Source organism: Phocoena sinus, chromosome 17 (assembly GCF_008692025.1).
Source record: "Phocoena sinus isolate mPhoSin1 chromosome 17, mPhoSin1.pri, whole genome shotgun sequence".
Lineage (NCBI taxonomy): Eukaryota > Metazoa > Chordata > Mammalia > Artiodactyla > Phocoenidae > Phocoena > Phocoena sinus.
This window is the reverse complement of record NC_045779.1, coordinates 77,898,229-77,918,516: the sequence shown is the minus strand read 5'-3', so window position 1 is coordinate 77,918,516 and position 20,288 is coordinate 77,898,229. Positions and strand designations below refer to the sequence as shown.

The 20,288-nt window shown below is 62.5% G+C and overlaps 1 protein-coding gene across 1 annotated transcript in view; it reads right to left on the bottom strand.

Moving 5' to 3' along the window:
• Nucleotides 1-20,288, bottom strand: part of ADGRB1 (adhesion G protein-coupled receptor B1) — a 72,745-nt gene that overhangs the window by 24,207 nt on the left and 28,250 nt on the right. The window contains exon 17 of the mRNA XM_032610591.1: nucleotides 4,339-4,480. Coding sequence (XP_032466482.1) covers nucleotides 4,339-4,480 — 142 coding nt within the window. The remainder of the gene's footprint in view (nucleotides 1-4,338; nucleotides 4,481-20,288) is intronic.

Sequence of the window (20,288 nt, the reverse complement as noted above, 5' to 3'; positions counted from 1 at the left end):
CCTGGCCTGGGTGAGGCTCCGGCACACACGTCTGTGTTTCCATACAGGCAGTTGGAGGGCTCCGGGTTGCGGCCAGCACCCCTGAACTCACCAGGTAACCTCAGAGGCCCGGCCAGCCACGCAAGTCATGGGTGACCGAGTAAGTGGCTCAGGCCTGCTTCGTGGCTGGCTCTGGCCCCGACCTCCGTGGCCATCTGCCTCCATCTGCCCTCATTAGGCCTGGCAGCCGCACGCCCGCCAGCTCGCCCACCTGCCCTCCCGTGCCCTCCTCCTCCTCTCCGCCCGGCTCATCCGTCACTCCTGACAGCCCTAGCCCTGCAGGTTCTCAACAATGTGGGCAGGGGTGTCAGGGATCTCAAGGTCTTGTTGGGAGGGCTGGACCGGAGACCTTAAGGGTGAGAGACTGGTCCCAATCCACGCAGAGATCAGGCAGAAGCAGGCTGGCCTCCTGCTGGAGACTGGCTCCCCAGCCAGGCTCCCAGCCACCCCAGGGCCTTTGCACATGCTGGTCCCGCCACCCAGCGCTCTTCCCCTGACCTTCACACGGCTGGCTCTTCTCTCGGCTTGGCTGTCACCTCCTCACAGAGGCTCTTGCTGGACATTCAATCTGAGCCAGCCCCTCATCTCTCTGCCCGTCCCCTTGTCTTGAGTCTCTTCAGGGCACCAGACCCTCCCCACCCTCCATCTTTACTTCTTTGTCATTTACGTGGTTGTTGTCAGTTTCCACCACGTGAATTCCCTACCTGCAATCTTCTCCCAACTCTTACATGTCTCACGTGCCCTAAACACTGATTTCCTTCCTATGGTGCTGTCTTTATCCCGTCTCCGCTCCAACACCACACGTGGCTCACAGCTACCCACGTGAACGAGCCCTACTCCAACATTGCCTGACCCCTGATCCCGGGCACACGCTGAGCCTTGATTCTGGTCAGATTAGCAGCCCAGTTTCGGGCACATCACAGAAGCGACGCCTCCAACAACTACGCCTTACAGACTGTTTACTACACGCCAGGCTGTGTGGATGCTGTAACTACCTCAACAGGTTCAGTCCCCACCAGGCTGAGGCAGGTGGCCTCGCCCCCTCAGATGTGACTCAGAGCAGTTACTCAACCCTCCGTGGTCACAGGCCTGCAGCGGCACAGCCGGGACCTGACACTCCGGCTGCACGCAAGGGGGGGATGGTCTCATCTTCCTCCACTCCATGCCCCCCGGATCTAACCCTTCCCTGGCTCCTGGGGTGTGACCACAGCACCCCTTCTCTTCCGTCTTCTCTGGGGGCCTTGCTCTGGACTCCAGTCCCGAGACCACTCCATACCCCGAGATGCCAGCGGCCTCTGCCTGCTCAGACCGAATCCCCACGCCCCACGCACACACCCAGCTCTGCGGGTGGAGACGGGCAGCATCCACCCCCACCCACAGCCCAGCTCTCCGCTGCTACCACCCCACCTGCTGGTGGGTTATTCTGCCCTCACGCCTGCTGGGATCCCTCCAGGACCCAAGCCCACCACCTCCCAGCCACCCAGCTCCCTGGACCTCGGGCTGACGCTCTAACTCGCTGAAGCTCGCTGAAGCTCGCTGAAGCTCTAACTCGGGCAGCGCCCGCACCCCCGCCCTGCCTGCCCGCCGAGCTCCACCCGATCTTCCGCTTGCTTCTTGCCTTTCTCCCCGTCCCTGGGGCGACCATCCCTCCTCCCTGCCGAGCCTGCTGGGAACTCCTGCTCACCCCTCAGGGCCCTACTCCACACCTCCTCCTCGTGCCCGTCTCCCAAGCTACCCCTGGAAGGAAGGAGGCTGGTGCTGAGCCCCCAGAGCACCTCCTCCCTCCAGCCTGGGCTTGTCTCCCCGTCAGACCCCGTGCCCCTCGAGGGCCCAGTCGCGGGCACTCAGAGGGGTCGGCACGGCGTGATGGGCTGCAGGCCAGCAGTCTCCCTCTCTCTCTCGGCCCTTGCCCACTCAGTATCTCTGGGGCCAGAGCTGGCTGGGAGAAGAGAGGAAGGTGGCGATGGCTCTGAGAGCAGGTGAGCACAGGCGAGCAACCCAGCACAGGCCAAGCCCCCCCACCCCCCCGCGCCCTCCCAGCATGCTCCTCTGAGCCACGCCCAGGCCTTCAGGGGGTCACAGGGTCAGCCAGAGCCCACTACTGTGCTGTCGGACGGAGGAGGAAACCGAAGCTCCCCGCGGCCAGGCAGCCTGCCCTTGGTCCCATGGCCAGGGGGTGGCACCGTGGCCACTGACGGCTCCCGAACCCTCAGACTCAGCTGTCTCTTCTGGGATGTGGGGATCGGGTGCCCTGACCTGCCAGCCTGCGTCTCACCCTCCTGTGCAGATCAGGCTGACACCAGATGCCCCTCTGACTGCAGCTGCCGAGCGCCCTGCCAAGCAAAGCCTTGAACCCTTCAGAGACCAAAGCTCTGCCTGCCCGTCCTGGCACAGGCCTCCCGTCCTGGCACAGGGCGCCCGTCCACGCACCCTCAGAGGCACCGCTACGGGTCAGCTCTTCTGAGAAAGGCCCCCTGGGCATCCCACTCCTCCACCCCCGAGCTCCCCCCAGCGTCAGCTGCTCAGCCCTCACCCAACACGCTCTCCATGCCAGGTGGCCCTGGGCTCAGCCCCCGAACGGGATGCCACCTCTCGAAGATGCAGTGGCCCTGCCACGCTCCAGGCCCCGTCCAGGAGGGTCCCTGTCAACCGGCGAAGCCCTCGCAGCCACCCGGAGCAGCATGGGGCCATTTCCGTTTTACAGGTGAAGAAACCGAGGCTCAGAGAGACTGAAGGTCAGTCTAGGGTCACCGTGCGTAAGGGACAAGCCTGCATTTCAAGATTCGACTGGCACTGACCTCCTACAGGCCAGACCCTGGGTTGGGAGAGGGGATCTGGGCATGTGTCCTGCTCTGGAGCACCCCCTGCCCCCCAAGGAAGGGCAGCCCCCAAGGCGGGCCCTGCCCTGCTTGCTCCAGCCTCGCAGGGGACCCAGGAAGTCCCAGCCCCACTGGTTGCTCCCCTGTGCAGAAAGCCATCTCTTCTGGGGAGCCCCCAGCATGGCCCCGGCTGCTGCCTTCAGGGGCGGGTCCCCAGAATCAGCAACACCGACAGTCCTGTCACAGGGACAGCCTGAGGGGGAGGGCACACTGGGATCTGGGCCAAGACCACAGACCCCTCCAGCAGAGTCACCCCAAGACTCTAAGCAAGCCCCCCACCCCAAGCCTCGATTTCCCTGCCTGTCGATAGTAGGGTTAGTGGCAATGACCTCTAAGGTCCTGTCCAGCTCTGACCCTCCAGGGGATCCTGGCTGACAATATCACTCTCTCTCCCCACGTCTCAGAGGACAAAGGAGGGGGGCAGACTGTTCTCAGAGAGGCCTGGGACCATCTTCCACATGGAAACTGGGGTTCCATGAGCAGAGAGCTGCGCCATCCCCATCTGACGAGGGCCAGCCACCCCAAACACCCCCAAATCAGTGTCCCACTCCCAGTCCGTCCTCCATATCTGCCGCCTGAGAATACTTCCACACCAGGCCGGGGCCAGGGGGCTCAATGAGCAAAGACCCCTAACCTTTCCCTCCTCGGGGGGCCTAGTGACCCAGTTGGGGGATCCGGCTTTCCTAGATCCAGCGAGTGCGGCTTGGCCCTGGGCAAGAGCGCCCACCAGCCCCAGTTGGCCGGCCCCAGCCAGCAAGCTGGCCCCAGATGCTGTCGCCATAGAAACTGGCAGCCCCCACAAGAATCACGAGAACAAAAAGGAGGCCCCTGAGATGATGGGGCCTTCCCGGGGAGGGCTGCCAACCTGGGCCAAGCCCAGCACCCTCTCCACCCCCGGGACCCGTACATGGGGACACAGTTGCCTCCAGAGCCCACGGTCCACTTGGGGTGGGTGGGGAAGGACTCCAAGGAAGGTGGCAGCTCCTCCCCCTCCGTGTCCCAGGCAGGCCAGGAGCCTGCAGCCAGCTGGGGGAAGGAACCCCACTAAGTGAAGGTGTCTACCCGCCTCTGTCAGGCCAAGCCTTCCTCCAGCCCCTAGGGCCGGGGGCCCAGACTGCCCGGCTCCCCTGAGGACCGGCTTCCTCCAGGGTCCTAGGCCCCCAAAGAGATTGTGTGGGGGACTCACTCACCCATCAGTCACTCTTGGGGCCCCGGCCTGGCTCCTCCCAGGTCAGTCCCCAACTCCACATCGCCACCCACTCAGCTCCCACCCGTCCTCTCTAGAGGCCCGGGCCCAGCCGGCCAGGCCACGGGGGCCGGCGGAGCGCAGCCGCCCTTCCCCACGCCGGCCCCGGAAGCCCCCGCCCCGCGCGCCCCCGCCCCGTCCGCCCGCCCGCCGCGCGCCCGGCTGGGGTCTCACCGCGTCGGCGCTGAGCTGGGCTAAGATGGCGAAGGTGGAGAGCCGGTCACAGAGGCAGCGCGTCCGGAGGGCATCGAGGGGCACCGTGCGGCAGCCGCGCCACGACCAGGGCCCGAGCTGCGGGGGGGCGGGGGAGGAGGGTCTGGGGGGCGGGACACACGGTGGGAGGGGAGACAGGGGCGGCGTGAGCGGCTGCCGGCCGCGCCCGGGCCCCGCGTCCCCGGCCCGCGTCCGCACCTGCGCCCGCCGCCGCGCGCGCCCCGCCGGCCCTCGGAGCCCTGCGCCCCATGGCCGCCGCCGAGCCACGGGAGAGCGACTCGCGGGAGCGCGGGCCTGCGGGGCCGGCGGGGTGCCGAGCCCTGGCCCCGCGCCCAGAGAGCGCCCCGCCCCAGCGCCGGGCCGGGAGGGGCGCGTGGGCGCACGTGGAGCCGGGCGCCAGCTGGGGGGCGCGGCAGCCTGCGGTGCGCGCGCGGGCCGGGGCGGGATGAGGGGCGCTTCTGCGCCTCCGCCCCCGTCCCCCGCGTCGCGCTGGTGACCTTGGGACCACCCCGCTCCCACAGCCACCTCCCCCGGCCCCGATCGGCCTTCTCCTCGCTCCCCCCCACCACCCCGGGGGTCGGGGAAGCAGCCTGAGCGTGCCCCCTGCCGTCTGACCCAGGGCCCTCCTGCTGTCTGCCGCTCGGGTGGCTCTGGTTCCCTTGAAACCAGCGCTTGTTAGGGCCTCAGTGCGCCGGACTGAACTACTCTGCGAACCAGTGGCTGTTGATCTAAGTCCCCCACCCCCATGCCGGCCCACTTGTCTGGCAGCGCCCGCAGAAGGTGCCCATGGAGTGCCCTCCCCAGGGCCCTGGGCCTGCAGGCTGGAGGGCTCCAGGCTGGAGTCGAGACTGAAACCGCTGTTCGGGAGCCACAGCTGGGAGTGGTCTCCTTCTGACCCCAGGGCCGAAAAAGCACCCTCGGCCCCCAAATAACTCAGACCCGGTGTCTGCCCCGGGACTTTCGGGGGGGCAATTCCAGGTCTCTGCGGCAAGGGTCCACCCCCGGCCCGCCCTAGATCCCTCAGCCCCAGCCCCAGAAGGAGGGAGCTGCAAGGGAGCTGCCTTCCAAAGCCTTCAGCCTGTCTCCCCCATCCCAGGCCCTCTGTATGGAAGGCGGGCTGGGGGTGTGCACTCCCAGGGGAGCCCTGACCCCCACACACTGAGCGGGCTCAACACCTGGATTTGCAAGCAACCATCCTGGGCTACCTTCTGGCTGTGTCACCTGGGAAGTCAGCTACCGCCCTAGCTTCAGTTTCCTCATCTCTAAAATGGGGAGGAGACGGTCGGGAGGCTGACGGTGGGACACCGTCAAGGCACCCCCGCCCCCCAGTCCAGCACCTGCAAGAACGTCTTTAGGAAAGCTTAGGGTCTCAGCTCTGGGCATCCCAGAACCCAGAGCTGCTTTTGTTGAATTTGGGATGTTATACAATCTCCTTTCCGAGCTTCAGGCCCCAGGGGAGAAGGGACACACTCTGGGCCGGCTGGATGCCCTCGAGTCTGCTTTTCTCTCTTCATTTTCCCCCCATGGGGAAGGGCCTGCCCCTGTTTTACAGAGGAGGAGAACTGAGGCCCAAGGTGACAGCTAGGCAGAGGCTAGGCCCTGGCTCCGTGGGGTGCATCAGGGCTCTGTGGCATCCCTCTCACTAGCACTGGCCCATGGGGGCCAGGGTTTGGGGGGCCCAAAGCTCATCCATCTTAGGGGCCCTCATAAAGAATGCCACGGGAGGGCCCCCGGAGCTTCCACCTCTTTGGCTCCTGACCACGCCTCCGCCTGAGCCTCCCCGCCTTGGCCCACCTGAACCCGTGCTGGCCCCGGGAGGAGCCGAGGTGCGCCTGACTACACAGCACAGCAGTGCCCAGGCAGGGCCTTGACCGCAGCCCCTGGGATGGAGGCCAGGGGCTCGGCTGCCTGTGTGGTCCCACCCCCTGGGCCGCCATCCTGCACACCCGGCGTCCCTGGCGTGGAGTGGAGCAGAAGTCAAAAGCTACTAAGGCCCCGGAAGAGACCTCTTCTCCCCTTCCTCTAGAAAAGAAGACCCCAATGACCACAGAACCAGAAACAAGACCTGGGGGATGGAAGGATCAGGAGAGGGAGTGCGGGGCCCTGGAGAGTCCTGGGAGATCCAGCGTGGTCCCCCCGCACCCTCAGCGGGGCTTTACCAAGGCCTCACTCAGCTGTGCTGTGCACATCACACTCCCGTCTCCCCTCATCCCCCAGCACTACGCAGAATGGGCACAGAGCGCTGAGCCCCAGCTGCCCTTGGTCCCTCCCAGCCCCAGAGCACCCCATTCTCACTCCTGGGGTGCGCGTGCAAGCCACTGACCAGACGCCAAGATGGCCAAGGAAGTGCAGGCCAGGAGTCCCCAAGACCCAGGACGCTCCGGGCAGGAGGCCTGTGGGCTGTTCCGGCCTGGAGACAGTGCCTCCCTCCCTCTCAGGCTTGTCCACGACATTGGCCACGTGCCCGCTCCTAAGAGCAGGAGTCTGTGGCCGGCCGGTCCTGGGTTCACATCTCAGCTCTAGTGTTCTCACAGTCCAGCCACGATGCTGCCGCAGCCCTCCTACTCTGGGTGAGCGGGGGAGACCCCGAACCCATCATTTCCGCCTGCTGAAGGCTGCTGGGAGGGTTGGGAAGGGACAGCACCCCAAGGGCCGGGGTGAGGGGAGCCAGGCTGGCTGGGGCCGGTAGGCTGGCAGGTTCCCAGGCAGTGCTGGCGGGTCTGCAGGGCGCCAGGCTGACGGCTGCTGGCCACCTCCTGGGAGAAGTCCAGCCCAGGCTGCGGGTTAGCCCCACAGGACTCCTGCTATGGGCACCAATTAGCTTATCAGCCTCCCAGGGGAGGCGACAACGAGGAGCAGGGCCCACCCTGCTAACGGTTCGGCCAGGGCCTGCCCCTGCAGCCTCAGGCCACGGAGTGCCCGAGGAGGCGTCCGCCCCTGGTCCAGAGGACCAACTGCTGGGGCTGGCAGCCTGGGAGGTGGGCAGCTCCTGGGCTCACCCAGACCCTGCAAGACCTCTGCAAGCTCCCCGGCCTCGGCCCCTCCCCACTCCATGGTCCCCCTGGCTCTGGCAGGCCATTGACACGCAACACAGGGACAGGGACCGTCTCCTTGTCCCCTCCCCCACCTCACCTCAATATTAATAGCTTCCTGTGCATTTTATCATTTAATCTTTGCAATAATCCTCAACTCAGCTGTGTAGATAGAGAAACTGAGGCTCAGAGAAGTGGTATGATTGCCCGAGGCCACGCAGCAAGACAGCAGGAGGGCCAGGATTCCAGTTTTTTATCTGTCTGACCAACCTACAAGGCCTACAGTATTTGAGCCACTGAACTCTGCGGAGCAAATCTGAAAGGGACCCTCGAGGATGGCCCAAGGCCCAGACCAGGCGGAGGGGGGGCCTGCCTAAGGCCCATCCCACACCAGGGCAAAGCTCGGTCAGTGGAGCTTCCCCAGGCCATTAGCTGTGCTTTCTGTGTTGCGCTGGGCAGCAGTTGAGGGCTGGCTGGAGCAGGACGGGTGGGCGGTGGTCCCTGACCGGTGGACCCTCGCTTGCATCTCAGGCACACCCTGAACTGGGAAAGGTCAGGGGACCCTCAGCCCTCTTTCTTCAACAAAACCTCTAGGATGTATCCTCTTATACCCACAACATCTGGAAGTTCTTCACCATGTCTGACCGAAATCCCTCCCACTGCAGGTGACACCTGTTACCATCTCTGCAACACAGGCAGGCTGTTCCCTCCTCACACACACTCCCACATGTGGGAGACCATTGGTCGCCTCTTGACTGAGCTTCAGAAACTTGGAATATCTGGGGCACAGAGCCACGCCCCCCTCCCAGGCCCAGGCCCGAGGAATCTGGGTCAGTGACACCCACCTGCGCCTCCCCACCCCCGGGTCCAGGGCGAGAGAAGAAGCTGGAGCCGGGGCCCCTGCCAGCACGAGGAGGGCGGGAGCCCCTCCCTGCCTGAGTTGACGGGAGGTTGCAGGGGGCCCTGGGCACCTCAGATCAGAGCTCCCAGAGAAAGGCTGTGCCTCCCCCATCGACCAGGGCCCCCAGGAAGGTCCAGCCATCACCCACCCCTCTGCAGGCCACCAGTTCCTCACCACAGGCTTCTCCCACCCTGCTCCTAGCAAAGCCCCCGAGTCACCAAACCCAAGGGACAATTTCCCGCCCCTTTTGCTCCACTTCTGAGCTCTGAGCTGGCACCCCTCCGCACGGGCCCCCACTGTGCATCCTGACCCTGAGCTGAGACCTGAGTTTCCTCTGCCGCCCCCAACCCCTTGGACGCCTTGGGGTCAGTCCTGAATACACGGTGCATCCTCCCTCCACCACTACGCCACCCTCACCCACCCACCTCGCTCCCTGGGCAGCTGCCCCCTGCTCCGGCCTACCCGGCCCCCCCGGCCCCAAGTGCTCCTTGACAAAGTGTTAGGCCAGTCACCGCCACGGTGCGCGCGGCCCCTCCGGTGGCTGTCCGTGCCCTGCACACCGGCCAGCTGGGCCCGGCCTGGACGGCTCCGCCTCCACGGCCACAGCCACAGGCCAGCGCCCTGGCTCTCACGGCGAGGCCGTCCCTGACCCGTGGCCTCCATCCGTGGGTCCTGCCGCCTTGGCCTGGTTCTCCCGCCACGTGCGATGGCCTGATGGGAGGGCAGGCCTGGGGCCCGGCTGGCTCGCCCCGCTGCCCGCACCCCAGTGGGGTCGGAGTGCTCAGCCAGGACTTGCTGTGGGTGGACAAGCAAGGCCCCTCTTTACCACTCCAACTTGGCGGCCGCCTCCAGGACCCTCCCTCCCTCCTTCCTTCTCATACCTACAGACCCATCTGCAACTGACCTTCCTTGCAAGAGGCACTGAGAGTCTCACTTCTGCCCCCCACGCTGCGGCTACCACCCTGGTGGGACCCACCACTGCCAGCCTCCGCCCTGCGCTCCACCGCCTGTCCCCGCGCCACCATTTGAAATATCCCAGGACGTGCCGTCCTCTGCTCAAGACCTCCCCCCGGCTCCCTCCTCACTCAGGGACCCACAGCCCCTGGGGACTGGCCACCCCCTCCCTGAGCCTCCCCGCTCTCCCCCTTGAGCCTCCCCTCCAGCCACACTCAGACCGCGAAGCCCAGCTCCCCGCAACTCGCGCCCGGTGCAGACCCGCCTCACCCAGCGCCTGTGCCAGAGCCACAGCCGTATCCTGGTGCCCAGGTGAGTGGCTCAGAGCAGGCAGCCGGGCCCCTGCCCCGCTCAGGAGACCCCGCAGGGGACCTCCCCTGGGGCCCAGGCTGGGTGGGGGCCAGGGCATGCCGGAGGCCCTGGGAGGAGGCTCGGCCTACGGTACCACTCTGTCCCGGTCCCTGCCGTGCCCGGACGTGCTCGTCCATCCCCGCCCCGGGAGGAGGAACTGGGCACCTGAGGCCTGTTCCCACCTCTGGGCCAATTCCCTGCCGGCCACTCAGAGCTGAGCTGCCTCCCCTATGAAGTGGGCATAAATCCTCCCCCCACATGCTGTCCAGGGAGACCACAGGGACACAATGCCCAGCACAGGCCCTGGCACACTCGTGGGACATCAGGGGACAGTAACAGAGGGTGCGTGGAGAGCCCCCCGCCGGCCTGCTGAGCCAGGGCCTCCGCTGCATTCAGGATGCCTCCTGTCGGCCCACGAAGCAGGTGCTATTATGGGACTGTGTGCATCAGGGTCCCCTGGGGTTTGATGGGCTAATTCACACTGGAGTGTGAGTGACTCACAGGTGTCCCCCCACACAGCAGAGAGAAGCCAGAGTGGGCACAGCTCACCCCAATGAGGGAACAGGGAGTGGGCAAGGTGTCTCTGCAGGCAGGGGCTTCTAGGAGCCCCTGAAAACTCCTCAGACTGGCCGTCGTGCTCCCCAAACCATGCATTCCAGGCACAAGCCCTGCTGAATCACACGTCACACATCCAGGGTGCCTACCTCCCACCTCCGCCTACTGACCTCTGACCCACAGACCAAGCCTCGTGCTGAGCCTCCTCTTCCAGGGAGCCTGCCTGGATAAGCCGTGAGTTCCCGAGCGCTGCACCTGGCTCCTCCAACAGGTCCTACCCTGCCGCCGTGCTGGGGCTCCCTTCTTGGGTCCTACCTCACCCAGCGGCTGGAGCTCATCATGACTCCCAAGCAACCCCTCACCCCCACTATCCCAGCCCTGGCAGCCCTGCCTCCTTGCGCCAGCCCAGAGGAACCACCGGTGACTCAGAACACAGGCGCCCTCTCCTGCCTCCAGGCCTTGATCTTGACCAGTCCCTCTGACCACACACCCGCCTGCCCCCTGGCTGACTCAGCCTCGTCCTTCGGGGCTCACCCGGGGCATTGCCATCTCCAGGAAGTCTCCTCAACCTCCTGCTCTGTGCCCAGCCCCCTGAGCTGAGACCTGAGTTTCCTCTGCCGCCCCCGACCCCTTGGACGCCTTGGGGTCAAGTCCTGAATACACGGTGCATCCTCCCTCCACCACCACGCCACCCTTACCCACCCACCTCGCTCCCTGGGCAGCCAGAGTGGGCACAGCTCGCCCCAAGGTGAGCTGGTCACTGGCCTGTGAGAACCCCCAGGGCAAGCCCAGGTCAGCTCCATCCCCTCTTGGCTCGGGGCCCGGGGCAATGCTTGTGGCCCTGGGGACCCTGGGGAATGGATATCTGCCTGACCTGGGTCTTGCTGAGTGCATCGCCAGGTGAGACCCATGCCCCCGCAGGCCTGCGTCCCTGCGCATGTGGGGCTGGCTCTCGCGGCACTGACAGTGTCTCAGGCTGGCTCAGCATCCGTGGGGCTGTGACCAGGGCCTCCAGGGCTTCTCACGTTCCCCACGATGCCAATCTCCTGGCTCCCACCTGGCACCAGCCACGCTCTGAGTCAGGGCTTCCGGCCGCAGGCCTGCCCCCAGGCTAGAAACCTGGCCATCCTCAGGGCTCAGCGGCTCTTCGCCTGACCCACCCCACCCACCTGGCAAGGCCACTGGGGCCCCTGGAGAGGCTGGGACCCTGAGCTCTCCAGCCTCGCAAGGAAGTCATCTGGCCTGGGAGGGCCAGGGTCCCGCTAAACCCCAGCCTACCTGCCAACTCCTCCCATCTCAGAGCCCTGCACCCCAGGAACCCTCCCTGAGCCCTTTGCCCCTCACTCAGACCTTCGCCTGGTGCACCTCTGGCCCAGCTCTGTCCAGCCTGTCACTTACCCCTACCAGCTGAGGGGCCAGCGCCTCGACACCCCACCCCCTCATACTCCAGCCGCTGGTGCAGCTGGGGGTCAGGCTGGTCCATCACTCACTCGTTCAGCAAGCACGTCCCTCGCCCGCCTGCTCAGGCCCCGCGCTGGGCACTGGGCACCTCCACAGGCACTGCCCTGGCTCCAGGAGACCCCAAACCTCACCACCCTCAGCTGGCCCAGCTTTGCCTCCTCCAAGACACCCTCCCAGACCGCGTGGCCTCGTGAGCGCTCCCCTCTACCCTCCACCCCGCCCTCTCATCTCCTCGGGCTGGCGTCTGACCCTGTCTGCTGCAGTCTACCTCCAAAACTGTGCCATGGGAGCATCCTGGTTCCCATGGTGGGGGGCTTCAAATCCCCCAAAGAGCTGAGACCACCACCACGTTAACTGTCACCACAACCTCCGCCCTCATGGCTCTCACTGAAACTGCCACCAACATCAATAACATCACCATCACCATCACCACCACCACCATCAACATCAATACCAGCACCGCGTACCAGAGAAACGCAAATCGAAACAACAGTGAGGTGTCACCTCACACCAGTCCGAATGGCCATCATCCAAAAATCCACAAACAATGCTGGAGAGGGTGTGGAGAAAAGGGAACCCTCTTGCACTGTTGGTGGGAATGTAAATTAATACAGCCACTATGGAGAACAGCATGGAGCTTCCTTAAAAAGCTAAAAATAGAGCTACCATATGACACAGCAATCCCACTCCTGGGCATATACCTGGAGAAAACCATAATTCAAAAAGACACATGCATCCCAAAGTTCACTGCAGCACGATTTACAATAGCCAGGACATGGAAGCAACCTAAATGCCCATCGACAGACGAATGTATAAAGAAGATGTGGCACATGTATACAATGGAATATTACTTACCCATAGAAAGGAACAAAATAGGGCCATTTGCATGGGCTTCCCTGGTGGCGCAGTGGTTGAGAGTCCGCCTGCCAATGCAGGGGACGCGGGTTCGTGCCCCGGTCTGGGAAGATCCCACATGCCGCGGAGCGGCTGGGCCCGTGAGCCATGGCTGCTGAGCCTGCGCGTCTGGAGCCTGTGCTCCGCAATGGGAGAGGCCACAGCAGTGAGAGGCCCACGTACCGCAAAAAAAAAAAAAAAAAAAAAAATAAAGAAAAAAAAAATAAAATAAATAGGGCCGTTTGCAGACGTGTACAGACCTAGAGACTGTCATACAGAGTGAAGTAAGTCAGAAAGAAAAAAACAAATATCATATAATATTGCTTGTATGTGGAATCTAGGAAAATGGTACAAATGAACTTATTTGCAAAAACAGAAGTAGAGACACAGATGTCTGGAACAAATTTATGGAAACCAAGGGGGAAAGAGGGGGTGGGATGAACTGGGAGATTGGGATTGACGTATACCCTCTACTACATATAAAATAGATAACTAATGAGAACCTACTATATAGCGCAGGAAACTCTACTCAGTGCTCTGTGGTGACCTAAATGGGAAGGAAATCTAAAAAAGGGGATATATGTATACGTGTAACTGATTCACTTTGCTGTACAGCAGAAACTAACACAACAGTATAAAGCAGCTATACTCCAAAAAAAATTAATAAAAAAATACAATTACTACATTGAAAAAGAAACAGCATTACATTATCAACAGCCCCACCAGCATCAAGAATGACACAATCATACCACCACCATCCACATCATCAGACCATCATTACCACTGCGTCACCACCATTGCCACTACCAACACCACCAATATCATCAATACCACCACCACTTCCACTCCATCACCACCAGCCCCACTACCAACACCACCACCATCAGCACCATCACCACCACCAACACCATCAGCACCACCATTACCACGTCACCACCATCAGCAACATCATTAACACCGCCACCACCAACAGCACAATCACTACTACCACCATCACCACCACCGTCATCAGTACTGTCATTACCACACATCACTGCCATCGCCATGACCAACACAGTCAACTTCAACACCACTATTATATTATCAACAGCACCACCATCGTCAGCATCAAGAATGACACAGTCATACGACCATCACCATCATCACTACCACCACCATCACCACCACCACCAACATCACCACACAGTCATACTATGACCATCACCATCATCACCATCACCACCATCACCACCACCACCAACATCACCACACAGTCATTACTCCCACCATCACCATCACCACCACCACCACCGTCACCACACAGTCATACTACGACCATCACCATCATCACCACCACCATCACCACACAGTCATACTACGACCATCACCATCATCACCATCACCACCATCACCACCACCACCATCACCACACAGTCACACTACGACCATCACCATCATCACCACCACCATCACCACCACCACCACCATCACCAACACAGTCATTACTCCCACCATCACCATCATCACCACCACCACCATCACCACAGTCATACTACGACCATCACCATCATCACCACCACCATCACCACACAGTCATACTACGACCATCACCATCATCACCACCACCATCACCACACAGTCATACTACGACCATCATCATCATCACCATCACCACCATCACCACCACCACCATCACCACACAGTCATACTACAACCATCACCATCATCACCACCACCATCACCACCACCACCACCATCATCACCAACACAGTCATTACTCCCACCATCACCATCGTCACCACCACCACCATCACCACAGTCATACTACGACCATCACCATCATCACCACCACCATCACCACACAGTCATACTACGACCATCACCATCATCACCACCACCATCACCACCACCACCACCATCATCACCAACACAGTCATTACTCCCACCATCACCATCATCACCACCACCACCACCACCATCACCACAGTCATACTACGACCATCACCATCATCACCACCACCATCACCACCACCACCACCATCATCACCAACACAGTCATTACTCCCACCATCACCACTACCAACACCATCAATATCATCATAAATACCGCTGCCATTTCCACTCCATCTCCACTATCCCCACCACCAGCAACACCATCACCACCACCACCACCACCATTATGTTATCAACAGCATCATCATTACTACCACCCTCACCATCATCTCCACTACCAACGCCATCACCATTACCAACGCTAACAGCGGCAACAATAACACAAGCATTATTACCACCACTGCCACCCCACCAATCACACCATCAGCAGTGACACTACCATTGCACCAACATTATCATCACCACCACCGTCACCATCATCACTACCATCAACAACACACCATTTCCAATGCCGTCACTCTCACCACCAATGCTACCACCACCAACAGCTCAATCGTCGCTGCCACGTCACCATTTCTCCATCTTTTTGGTCACCACAATTACATGATCACCATGGTCACCAGCCTCACCTCCGCTGTTAGCAATACCACCCTGACTGCCATCACCTCTGAACCGGCACCATGTCTGTGGACCAACACTAGGGTGATGGTAACCCCCATCATCAACACTCAACCCACCACGTCCAGGGCACCGTGTAGGCGGGACCCGTCTTGCAGGAGGCCTCACCACCAGCCCCATCAACCATGATGGGCTGAACCCAGGCAACCACGCCATTGCCATTATCCATCCCACCCGTGACCACACCCCACCCTCCAGGCATCTCCTAGCTCACCTGCCTCCCAAGATGAACCTCAAGTTTGTTTCATCATCCCCCATTTCCAGGTGCCTCTGCACCAAGGTCAAGACACCCACGGTCACCCTGCCCTCTCTGCCAAGTTTTCCTGTGTCTACCCCACATCTTGCCCTCCCGCATCCCTAGTCAGCTCCCTGTAGAGATGAGGACATTAGTCCCTGCCCTCCCAATACCACACCAGCAAACCACTGAGCCGCCTGGCAAGCTGGGTTTGTTTGTTTCTTTTTTTGCGGTACGCGGGCCTCTCACTGCTGTGGCCTCTCCCTGTTGTGGAGCACAGGCTCCGGACGCACAGGCTCAGCGGCCACGGCTCACGGGCCCAGCCGCTCCGTGGCATGTGGAATCCTTCCGGACTGGGGCACGAACTCACGTCCCCTGCGTCGGCAGGCGGACTCTCAACCACTGTGCCACCAGGGAAGCCCCAAGCTGGGGTTTTGATTAAGACCTTTCTGCCTCAGGAAACTAGCAACTGCACACCCCGAGTGGAGGGAAGCAAGTGTCTCGAGGGAGGAGGGTCACTGTGCGCCCTCCAGGCCCGTCCCAGTGGCAGGGACCCCGCAATCCCCCCAGCCCTGTCCTCACCAAGCCTCTTCAAGATCACTGGGGCCATCCAAGTTCAGGGCTTTGCAGGGTCAGGACCCGCAAGCTGGCTGTGTGACCCGCGCAAGCCTCTCCAGCACTCTGAACTTCAGGCTTCTTGTGTGAGGTCTGGGGTCTGGTATGAACTTGGAATGAACTTTTGGCAGAAGGACCAGGCCCAGAACAGGTGCCCAGGAAGTGTCATTCTGTCCTTCCAAAACCCAGTCCCATTCTGCCTGTGCTTGATTACCTCAAGGCCAGAGAGCTCACCCCTCTCTGCTCCTAAAAAGAGGAGCTGGCGGAGGCCCCCAGGCCCACCTCTCACTGGACCACTTGTACCCCAGCACCCCAAATGCTCTCTGCCTCGGTGCCTTTGCACATACTGTGCCTTGGGCATGGGGGGCCTCTACTACCCTCCTGCCCCGGGACTCCAGCTCACCCTTCACGATCAGCCCAAGCTCCCCCTCCCCAGGAAGCCCACTCCTAGAGGTGGCCCCTTATTCCCAGCACGTGGGGCAGCCGTGCCCCATCCCCCTGCCCCCGAGGGCACGTGTTTTGCCTGAGTGGCTCACTGCTGGCCCCCCCCCACAGGCTTCTTGGAACGGGGGAGGGGGGGGTAACGACAGCATCTACTTGCTGAGCATTTCCTGGTCCAGCTCCTTAACACAACAGCTCGTCAAGGAATCGCAGCCGCCCCTTGGACAGATGCAGAAACTGAGGCTCAAGGAGGCTAAAGGGCTTGCCCACAGTCACCCGTCAGTGAGAACAGGGCCAGGATTGGCGTCCAGGCTGGAGATCACAGCTCTGCCCCACCCCCCAGGTCACACAGGGCCCGAACATGTGCCAGGTGAAGCACCTCCCCATTTGACACGACCATGCAGGGAGCGGATGGAACGACACTGTGGGAAGAGCGGGGGCAAAGGTCTGGCAGCCCGGGGCGTGTGGGAGACTCCGGGAGGATGCGAGGCAGACGGGGGCCCTGCGGGAGGTGGCAGGGTCTGGGCAGGGGCAGCCCCCGCACTGACCCCTCCTCCTGGGAGGACGAAGTGGGCCCAAGTGCTGGGCGGGGGTGAGTGTTCAACCGAGGGCTGACGTCACTATGAGGACACAGAGCTCGGGAGCATCGCAAACAGGAGGACAGGTGAAATCCCTGCCAGGAGCGGCCTCAAGTACCTCTGTCTCCCGCCAGGCCTGGTCCTTCCCGGAGAGGCCCCTGCTCTGTCCTCACCTGCGCCCTCCCTGCACCAAGTGGCCCAACGAGGCAGCTGTCCCCCTCCCCCTAGGTGGCCCCTCTTGGAGCCCCCAGGTCTCAGTGGAGGAGGGAATTGAGCACCCTCCCCACTTCCTGGCACTGCCCTGTGCGCTCAGGGCCCGGCACTGACCTCCCTGTGGGCGCCCCCTCCTCCCTGAGGGCAACGCCAGGCTCTCCTCCTTGTCTCCCCAGCGCCGCCATCACCAGTGCGGGCACAGGAGGCAAGGAGGAGGCGAGGCCTTGAAGGGGCCCCGCCCAGCCCCAGGCCCCGGCGGTGCCACACTCCGCTGGCCCCTCGGCCACTTGACCAGGGAAGACAGCGTGGTTGACTCAACCTGCTCCCACCCGCAGCTGCCCGGTGCACCCTGGCGCCCTCCCAACACCGAGCCGCCCAGCACTGCCCGGCGTGGCCCCCGGGAGCTCAGAGCTGGCCACATCCTGTGCCTCCCCCGACCTGTCAGCCCCAGCGCCTCACCCTCGAGTCTCCACGGACACCACACTCATAGGGGTGCACACCCACACCACTGACACAGGGGCACCCAGACACACGGGGCCCCGCATTGGTGGGAAAGCACAGGGATGGGACGCAGCTGGACACGCCTAGCGGGAGACTCGTGGGCCCTGACTCTGCCCCGGAAAGCCCCCCATGCTCAGGAGCCCCCCCCCCGACCCTCGAGCACATGTCTGTGATGCTCCCAGCCTGCTCCTGGCACCGGACCCTGCCCCCCTCCCCAGACGCGCCTCACCAGGGCGCCACTGGCCCAGCAGTGCTCTTTCCAGCAGGAATAAAAAGAGGGCGAGGGCAGGGGCCCTTAGAATAAGCCCTCCCGAGGGCTTCCTGTGTGCCCGCTGGGCGGGGGAGGTGGCAGGCTGGATGAGGAGACCCAGGCCCTGCGCGCGGCAGGCCTCACACTCTGCGGATACACGGAGTTGCTGCAAATGGGGGTCAGAGCTGGGAGGAAGGGGACAGGGCTGGGGGTGCAGAAAAACAGGCAGAAAGGCCTCCAGGAGCAGGTGGCTTTTGAGGCTGGAGAAGAGCGCACGGGGACCACGGACAAAGGCGCCAAGTGTTCCAGCGGCACCAAAGCGGGGAGTGGCGAGGGGGCCCATGGGGTGGCTGGCGGTGGCTGCGGAGCTGGGCTGCCAGCAGGGCAGTGGGGACGCTCACTGCCCCAGGTTCAGAGCACAGCTGCTGTCCCTGGGCCGTGACCTCAAGGCTGTCTGTCCCTTCCAGCTCCCAAACCCGGCAGGGGACACGCAGGCCCGGGGCTCAGACGCCCCCCGAAGAGAGGGCAGGCCCACCATAGGCCTCTGCCAGCCCCCCTGCTCCCCAAGGACAAAGTAGGGGGCAGCTCAGAGAAGGGACGGGCGCTGGGGAAGGGTCTGGGCTGCGTCCAGAGCAGAGGCTAGGATGGGTGGGTGGTCTCGCCTCTGGGAGCAGCTTTGCACCCCTCCTCCAGCCCCAGCCCCCATCCAGGTGGGGGGAGCAGAGCATGTCCCCCCACCTCCCTCCTGTGCTCACTGATGACGTGGATCCCGAGGCCCTACCCAGGCCACCAGGGAGGCCTTCTGTGTTGAGCCTGGCAGGGTCCGGTGCCAGGGTCCGTGTCCCCCTCTGCCGGCCTCCTCTGCCCCCATCAGGAACCAGCCGGCGTGGGAGAAATTGGGCTGGGAACCGGCTGCTGACAGCGACCTGGGGACCCTGCCAAGACTCCCTTCCGCTTGCCCCCCTCGGCCTGGCCCCTCACCGCCCTCTCCAAGGAAACCAAGGATGGGGGAGGGGCAAGGCTCTTAAAGGGACCAGGACACGTACTTGGGCAAGGACCCCAGGGAGGGGGCTGGGCCTGGGTCCTCAGCGTCCCCCAGGACAGCTGCACCCAGCAGGGCTGGGGGTCGGCACGGGCAGGGAGACAGCACAGACTCGCGCAACCCACGGGGCGACCCTGGGCTTGTCACTCTGAGCCCTGGTCCTCAGCCAGACAGAAAGCTTGTGTGAGTAAATGAGAGGGTTCTGAAGGTGCCTGGAGTGGGCTCAGGCTTCGGGAAAGGACCCCACAGACTCTGCGGGAACATCACGCCCTCCACCAGCCTGTCCCAGCGTCTGCTCTGCCGGCTCGTTACAGAGTAAGGGTGTCAAGCGCCCCAACCCGACTGAAGAGGACGCTGCTGCAGGACTTCTCAGAGCCTTCAGAGCTGACTTGAGTGTGGACCCGGGAGCACAAGACACAGTGGGCATAGAACCCTGCCCTCCCTGGAGCCCACGCGGGACTGGTATCGGGCAAAACGCCTCCCAAAAGAAACGCTGGCGTAGCAGGACGAGCACCGTGGAGCGCGTGTGGCCCAGGCCTGGCCTGTCCTGACGTCCCCACACCGGGCCTCAGCTACACCATTTTCAAGTGAGGGCAGAGCAAATGATTTCTGAGGATCTTGCCAGCTCTGACTTTTATGCTCTATGTAACTCTTGGCTGTTTTTAAAAAGGAAACTGCAAAACACTTGCAGCTTCTACCAGTGAGAGATCCAGGGAGCTGTCCTTTCAGAACCACAGAACTTAACTCCAGGGATGTGCTCCTGCCCTTCATCAACCCCCGTCACCACCAGCCCATCCTCCCTGCACCCATCCTCCATCCACCCCCCCATCCACCCTCCAACCATCCATCCACCTACCGACCCCCCCATCCTCCATCCCCCGAAACATTTGAGAATTCTGCAAAGTCCCCCTTTCCCTCCTTAACAGCCCTGCTCCCAAGGCCCTCATTGCCACTGGTCAGGCTGGCGTAGGTGTGCGGGGGTGGGGGGGGTGGCCTTGAGCCTCGCTGTGAGCAGTTACCTCAGCTGTAGATGTTGAGTCTGTGTGTGTGTGTACAACTGGGGGCGAGGCAGTAGGGGGTCTGCCCTGTGGGTGGAAGCCTCTGACTCAGACTTTCCAAGACGACTGTGTCACATGCTGGACTGTTACGTGTGGCTGGAAGAGGAGGCAGCCCTCCACGCACATGACACGTGAATGACTACACGTGAACATGCGTGAGTGACTCCAGATGAGACACAGGGTCAGGGCTGAGAGTGTGACCAGGCTCAGGGCTCAGAGTGTGACCAGGCTCAGGACTGAGAGTGTGACCAGGCTCAGGGCTGAGAGTGGGACCAGGATC